We start from the raw sequence: 8224 nt of genomic DNA, 5'->3' as shown, positions 1-8224 counted from the left end.
TATTTTAGGGGGGGGAAATATTTCACTCCCATTTTTTGAGAACTTGTGGGTCCTTGATAATATATCAATCATACATTTTGACCCTCCCATCCCCCCTAACCAGATATTGGTTGTTGCCTCAGGGCGTATTTAAACAATCAAATAATGCTTCTTGACAAATCCATGCACATTCACATATTTTCTACCAAGTTATTTCAATTGAAACATGTAGAAAAGTGATATTTATCTTAGCTTTTGCTGGCACTGTGTCACTTGCTGTGTCAGTGTCACATGTGGCCTTGCTTCCTGAAAGGACTGCTCCACCCCCAGAAAAAAGGCCAGACCCACTTCAGTTCCCGATTTTATTGGTAATATTATTTAAAAAAAGTTGTTTGTTTGTTGCCTGAGGGCAATAATATGCCATAGAGGGTTACGTTTTCAGAAGAGGAAGGATTCAAAATCTCATTCAGGCTGTATTGAGTTCTGCCTGCGAGTACATTTAAAGTTAGAGGACAGAGGTTGTAGGAGGTGTAGACCAGTGGTTCTCAACTGTGTTCATGTCAAGGACCCAACCCCACTAAGTCTGAAGAGATTCTTCTTAGACATGATTACGTCCAGAATTCCACAGTTGTCTGTACTGTAGTCGAGGAGAAAGTGATACCTATGGTTAGAGTTAGTCCTATTCTCTCATTGGGCTCTAACCTCTAGGAATGAAACTGTGAAATAAAACTATTCCCTAATTCTCTGGGTACCCCCTTAAACTTTCCCAAAGGCTCCTTGGGTTCCCCGGACCACACTTTGAGAACCACTGGTGTAGACAGACCATTCCCAGTCCAAATAATAGGGATTATTTGGTTTCGAAAGACATTTAAAAAAGGATTTGTACGGTTGTTCATCTGAAGGCTTAATTACCAAAACCATTATTTCATGGTTTACAATCCTGATCCAATTCAAGAAGTATGCTTTAGACACATATAATTCCATAGTGACTAGAATACATGATTATATGTTAAAGACCTTTGAAAACAATCAATATCTCGGTGTGATCAATACACGAGGTAATTACATGTATATACTATTTAAGCTCTGTACAGGCCCAAACCTCAGGTGTGTTTTCTCATGCCCTGCAAAAGTACACAGTAATAAATACACAGTAATAGTTGAAAGGTTGGAGGGTGGAAGGGATCAATTATCCGTCTCTCATATCACTGTTATCATGTGAAAAGCTTCATTTCCTTTTTTACTTGAATTGAAAGTTTCCATGGTCCATGTCAGGGACACAAATGAGACTGTTTTTAATTGATTCGTTGATTTGCTGGAGATACAGTGGTTTTACCGAGCAGCAGAATAATCTAAGAAGCTAGGGGTTTCCTCCAATGAAGATAATCTGAATCCAACTAGGGCTATGCTCCACTGAAGACAATCTGAATCCAACTAGGGCTGTGCTCCACTGAAGACAATCCTAATCCAGCTAGGGTTGGTATGTCCCTCCACTGAATATTCTTAATTCAGATAGGTTTGTTATGTCCTCCACTGAATATAATCTTAATCCAGCTAGGGATGTCCTCCACTGAAGATAATCTTAATCCACTAATAGTCAATGGATTATGTCATTTAATTGACTCAAGTAAATCAACAAATCTATAAAACTGCATTTCCCACATTACTGTCTTTCTGTAAACGAAAGCAGTCACGCAGAAGGAACTCTTTATATTGTGCTTGTCAACGTTATTGTGATGTCAGAGACACGCTATGTACAGTATGTTCCAGGAAATAATTGATTTGGGACTGGGTGGGGTGGGATGGGATGGGATGGGGGGCAGTCCCATAAAAAAAGAAAATCGTAGTGGATTGAGACCCTATCGATTGATTAATTTATTGATGGACTAAAAGGCAACAGGCTAGCTGTAGCATATTGTACCTCAGATATATAACATGGCATATTCATTCAACCTGTATTCATGCTCAATAAAAAGTACTGAGAGCCGGCCCTCATTTACAAAGAAAAGAGAATAATCAAATAAACAGCTAAATAGAATGAGACCATGTTAAATCTCCGTAGCAGAACTGACTTCAAATCACTTCCAATTCAGTCAATAATTTTCCTCTCAATTCTGAAAACACAGAGTGTTGTCTCATCTTTACCTAGTGAGCTATACCTCCCTCATCTCCAGGTAAGCTGTTGGTCTAGCAAGCTGGTAGAACCGTCTCCTTAAAAAAAAACGTTGTGTCTGGGTGGGACTTAGCATCTGAGCCCCGTTTGAAACTACCAGGAACTCAAATGACCAGGAACTGCATTGTACAGAACTTTAAGTTAATTTGTTCTCTGCGTTTGCACTGTGGTGAAAAAGGTCTCTAGACATTCCAGTGTCTCATTAGAACATGGAAGGACAATTTTCTCTGATCAGATCTTCATGATCATGAACCAAACAGACAAATGTTCCCTGCAGACTCTTTTGCCATATATTGGTCCTCGCATTGATGAGGAACCTGCAAGAGACCGCACAATGCACTGGCAACTCACAAAGTCCAGATGACATGACTATTTCCAAACGGGGTGTGCCTTAATTGCCTACTAAATAGTCCTACCCGCAGAGCAGGGTCTTTTGGGGGTAAAATAATCTCCCAGAACTTCTGCTTAGACCCTGGTCCCCGCAGTGCAAACGCACCGAGTTCCTGAACAAGTCCCTAGTTCCTCTAGTTCCTGCGGTGCAAACATGGCCTTGGGCCAGGTGGAGCACCTTGTACCAGATAGCTCTGAGCAGAACAGGACATCCAGTGCTTGTTCCAAAAACATCCTCTCCTCTTCTGAACCCACCTATCTCCTATCTCCTTCGTGGCTCCCAGCCAAGATTCTACCTCAGTCCACACCTCAGATGCACCTGGTACCATTAAATAAACCTCATGAAATAAATGGTTCCATGTGCAAATAATTTCTTTGTAAACCGCTTCTCTTGCACGCGCGCGCACACACACACACACACACACACACACACACACACACACACACACACACACACACACACACACACACACACACACACACACACACACACACACACACACACACACACACACACACACACACTCTCTCTCTCCATCTACTCTCATAAATAATTCTCTTTATCTTGTTTTAATGACCGTACACAGACAGACACACTAGGTGAGGCCATGCTTGAGGAAAATACATGTGTGTAATAAGAGTGTGTTATCAGAGTCAGCTTTACACTGTCCACTCCTTTAAGTTCATAGTCTGTCACACAGCCCCACCCTCCACCCGTGATGTCACAGTCCAGGGGGAGGGGCTTTAGAAGATGTCGGGGCACTGGCTCCAGTCGTGTCTCTCTTTGGTTTCCCAGTAGCCTCCTCTGTAGACATAGCTGCTCTCCCCCGTCGTCTCGTCTGTCCTCCGCTCAAACCACAGAGGCTGGTGGCCCTCCATGTCCTGACCTATCACACACAACCACAACATCCTCAATACAGCTTGTAAAGGATTTTACTGTTGCTTTGTTTTAGTTTTCACAGCAGAATTCTTATGTATAAAACCTGTAACGTGATTCACTTAACTGAACAATTCTCACTGTGAAACACAAAATGTTCCAAATATCTACAGTATTTTCTGTTTAGCTAAGTTTAATTTTGGTCCCACATTTATTTATTGGATTAAGATTCTTTATGATTCACCTTCTGCAATGGTGAGATCAACTATCATCTCTTGTCTCACTTCCTTCTATCTTATGGTACAAGTCAGGGTTGCCCATTTATCCCTCTTGCCATCAGATTTCTCAAACACATACAGGAATATAAATACGACGTGGAAATCAGTTTCTACGCTAATGATATTCTGCTCTTCAACCTTTCGTACATCTAACGCTCCTCTCCTCCACTCCCTTCCTCTCTCCCTCCTGTCTTCCTCTCCTTTCTCCCCTCCCCCCTCACATTCTTCCAGTCTGATTGGCCCACCTCTCCCTTCATCACTCTTTCTCATTTCTCTCTCTCTCCCTCTTCTCCTCACCTTCCTCCAGTGGCTGGTTGGCCTGTGTCTCCCTCCTCCTTCTCTCCAGCCGCTGTCTCTCCTCCAGTCTCTGTTTCTGGCCGTTGGCTTCGTCCCAAAGCCCCGCTTCCATCAGGCGCTGGTCAGGTCTCAGTCTGCTGTCTGTGGGGGCCACGCCCTCCTCAGGCTCGTTGAGGGTCAGAGCCAGGGAAGAGAAATAGTGCATGTTTTCTGCATTGTCCCTGAACAGCCAGAGAGACACAGAGTACACATGACATTATTGACATAGGGACACAGGAACCATTACCCTCTGTGTCACATGATGATACCCTATGATGTCACAATGCCCCTCTGCTGACATTTTTGGGGATGCCATTTTGCATCCCTCATAATAAGCATTAAGTCTGATTACATTCAGGACTCAAAATGGCGGAAGTAGAAATAAACCAATATCTGGGGAAACATGCCTCTTTCCACGTTTAAAAAATCGTAAGCTTTTTCACAATGTATAATATCTAGGCCTGACCCCTATTAGTCGATTAGTCGACTAATCGGTCGAAAGGAGCCGTAGTCGACTAGCCAACCTCTTAGTCGAATACAAAAAAACAAAACAAAAATATTTATAATATATATATATATATATATATATATATATATATATATATATATATATATATATATATATATATATTTTTTTTTTTTTTTTTATCATTCTTTCCAAAAGAAAAGAGGCCTAGAAGCGTGGCTAACGCTAATGGCACGCATACCAGAGGCTAACTGCCTAAGAAAACAGGCACAGAGGCACTGAAAGAGGATTTCACCCATCTAATGAACACACTAGACTAGACAAATATCAAGATGTATCCATCAGTGGACCAATTGCATGTTTTTGCAGAGGACAAGAAGCCTTCAGTCGACTCCTTCAGACATTAAGCACCCCCCACAGCCCAAATGGAATGATACAAAAAAAAAAAATGTATATATATATATTATTTTTTATATTAGACTAACGGCAAATTTTGGCCAATCATAGTCGACCATCCAAATCCTTAGTCGGGGACAGCCCTAATAATATCACATCCAAACCAATCAAATCATTTAGAGGATTATGATGTATTGGTATACAATAACTGGTAATGCTTGACATTAACTGGACATTCATAATGCAATCATCGCTCATCTATATAAAGTATTATGCTTGTGAATTGACAGATACACAACACATCGTTGTATACTATGCTGTGAGGGAGCTGGGTATACTATGTCCTAACTTTCCTATGTAGTATTCTAGGGGTAATCAGGGGGTCATCCCTATGTTCACCGGGTCCTATGTTCCCCGGGTCCTATGTTCCCCGGGTCCTATGTTCCCCGATTGATTGATTGAACATTTTATTATTTTATTAATTATTAATGTCCGCCTTGTTTCGAACTGGTTAAGCTTGGCGACTCTTTCGAAGTTGGTTAAGGTTAGAGTTTGGAATCAGGGCTGGTGGTCTGACTATCTATCGCTACCGGGGAACATAGGACATAGCTAGTCTGATGTCCTGTTAATTAACTAGTATACCGTGTAGATGTCCTGTTAGCTAGTCTACCGTGATCTGTTGATTAGCTAGTCTACCATATAGATGTCCTGTTAATTAGCTAGTCTACCGTGTAGATGTCCTGTTGATCAGCTAGTCTGATGTTCTGTTAATTAACTAGTCTACCATATAGATGTCCTGTTAATTAGCTAGTCTACCGTGTAGATGTCCTGTTGATTAGCTAGTCTACCGTGTGGATGTACTGTTAATTAGCTAGTCTACGGTGTAGATATGCTGTTAATTAGCTAGTCGTATTTCCAGTTATTTAGCTAGTTTGCAATGTAGATGACCTATTAATGAGCTAATCTGGTGTCCTGTTAATGAATTAGTCTACAGTGTAGATATCATGTTAATTAGCTAGTCTAAAGTGTAGATGTCCTGTTAATTAATTAGTCTAAAGTGTAGATATCCTGTTAATTAGCTAGTCTACAGTGTAGATGTCCTGTTAATTAGCTAGTCTACCGTATATATATCATGTTAATTAGCTAGTCTACAGTGTAGATGTCCTGTTAATTAATTAGTCTAAAGTGTAGATATCCTGTTAATTAGCTAGTCTACAGTGTAGATGTCCTGTTAATTAGCTAGTCTACCTGTTAATTAGCTAGTCTACAGTGTAGATGTCCTGTTAATTAGCTAGTCTGATGTCCTGTTACAGTAATTAGCTTGTCTGCAGTGTAGATGTCCTGTTAATTAGCTAGTCTACAGTGTAGATGTGTGGGCCGGGGGCCAGAGTGTTGCTTACGGCAGGGGGTATTTCTTCCACAGCAGTTTGGGTTGGCGCGTCTGGTACACCGTCTTCTGTTTCCCCTCTGACCCGCCGCACCCCTGACTGCTGCTGTCCACGATCTTAGAACACTCCATCCTGTCATCCCATGTCCCTGAGAGGATGTAGTAGGCCGTCCCTGCCCTGTCCTCCACCACGCCTGTCACCTGGACACCACAGAGACAGACAGTATTTATATGTAACCTTTATTTAACCAGGCTAGTCGACTAAGAACACATTCTTATTTAACCAGGCTAGTTGACTAAGAACACATTCTTATTTAACCAGGCTAGTTGACTAAGAACACATTCTTATTTAACCAGGCTAGTTGACTAAGAACAGATTCTTATTTAACCAGGCTAGTTGACTAAGAACACATTTTTATTTAACCAGGCTAGTTGACTAAGAACACATTCTTATTTAACCAGGCTAGTTGACTAAGAACACATTCTTATTTAACCAGGCTAGTTGACTAAGAACACATTTTTATTTAACCAGGCTAGTTGACTAAGTACACATTTTTATTTAACCAGTTGACAAATAACACGTTCTTATTTAACCAGGCTAGTTGACTAAGAACACATTTTTATTTACAGTAACCAGGCTAGTTGACTAAGAACACATTCTTATTTAACCAGGCTAGGTGACTAAGAACACATTCTTATATGACAATGCTGCTAGTTGACTAAGAACACATTCTTATATGACCAGGTTAGTTGACTAAGAACACATTCTTATATGACCAGGTGTTGATAGTAGTACTTATAGATGCGCTTGGATGGAGTTAGACTGCTGAAAACTAAACATGGTCTATGGAAGTGAAATATCCCAGCAATGGGATCTAGACACTAGAGCAGGAGCAGTGGACTTACTTTGGGTGATGGGATCTAGACACTAGAGCAGGAGACTTACTTTGAGTGATGGGATCTAGACACTATAGCAGGAGACTTACTTTGGGTGATGGGATCTAGACACTAGAGCAGGAGACTTACTTTGGGTGATGGGATCTAGACACTAGAGCAGGAGACTTATGTACTTTGGGTGATGAGATAATATCACCCAAAGTAAGTCTACTGCTTCTGCTGGCTAGATCTCATCACCCAAAGTAAGTCCACTGCTCTAGTGTCTATATATATATATATTAGGGCTGACCCCTATTAGTCGACTAATCGGTCGAAAGGAGCCATAGTCGACTGCCAACCTCTTAGTCGAATACAAAAACAAAATACAAAAACTATACATTTTTAATTTTTTATCATTCTTTCCAAAAGAAAAGAGGCCTAGAAGCGTGGCTAACGCTAATGACACGCATACCAGAGGCTAACTGCATAAGAAAACAGGCACAGAGGCACTGAAAGAGGATTTCACCCATCTAATGAACACACTAGACTAGACACATCAAGATGTATCCATCAGTGGACCAATTGCATGCTTTTGCAGAGGACAAGAAGCCTTCAGTCGACTCCTTCAGACATTAAGCACCCCCCACAGCCCAAATGGAATGATACAAAAATATATATATATATATATATTTTTTTCTAATAGTCGACTAACGGCAAATTTTGGCCAATCATAGTCGACTATCCAAATCCTTAGTCGGGGACAGCCCTAATATATATATATATATTATAGCCAACAGGAGAAGTAAACTTACTTTGGGTGATGGGATCTAGCCAGCAGGAGCAGTAGACTTACTTTGGGTGATGGGATCTAGCCAGCAGGAGCAGTAGACTTACTTTGGGTGATGGGATCTAGCCAGCAGGAGCAGTAGACTTACTTTGGGTGATGGGATCTAGCCAGCAGGAGCAGTAGACTTACTTTGGGTGATGGGATCTAGCCAGCAGGAGCAGTAGACTTACTTTGGGTGATGGGATCTAGCCAGCAGGAGCAGTAGACTTACTTTGGGTG

At 41.3% G+C, this 8224-nt stretch overlaps 1 protein-coding gene across 1 annotated transcript in view; it reads right to left on the bottom strand.

Annotated features, from left to right (window-relative positions):
- Positions 1-351: 351 nt before the first annotated feature.
- osbp2a (oxysterol binding protein 2a) overlaps positions 352-8224 on the bottom strand; it is a gene marked incomplete at its 5' end in the record, with an annotated part of 99446 nt that continues 91573 nt past the window's right edge. Inside the window, 3 exons of the mRNA XM_084324923.1 lie at positions 352-3429; positions 3995-4215; positions 6296-6483. Coding sequence (XP_084181049.1) covers positions 3287-3429; positions 3995-4215; positions 6296-6483 — 552 coding nt within the window. The 3' untranslated portion in view covers positions 352-3286. The remainder of the gene's footprint in view (positions 3430-3994; positions 4216-6295; positions 6484-8224) is intronic.

Source organism: Notolepis coatsorum (genome assembly GCF_963971535.1).
Source record: "Notolepis coatsorum genome assembly, chromosome: 11".
In the NCBI taxonomy this organism is placed as follows: Eukaryota; Metazoa; Chordata; class Actinopteri; order Aulopiformes; family Paralepididae; genus Notolepis; species Notolepis coatsorum.
This window is presented reverse-complemented; position numbering and strand designations above follow the sequence as displayed.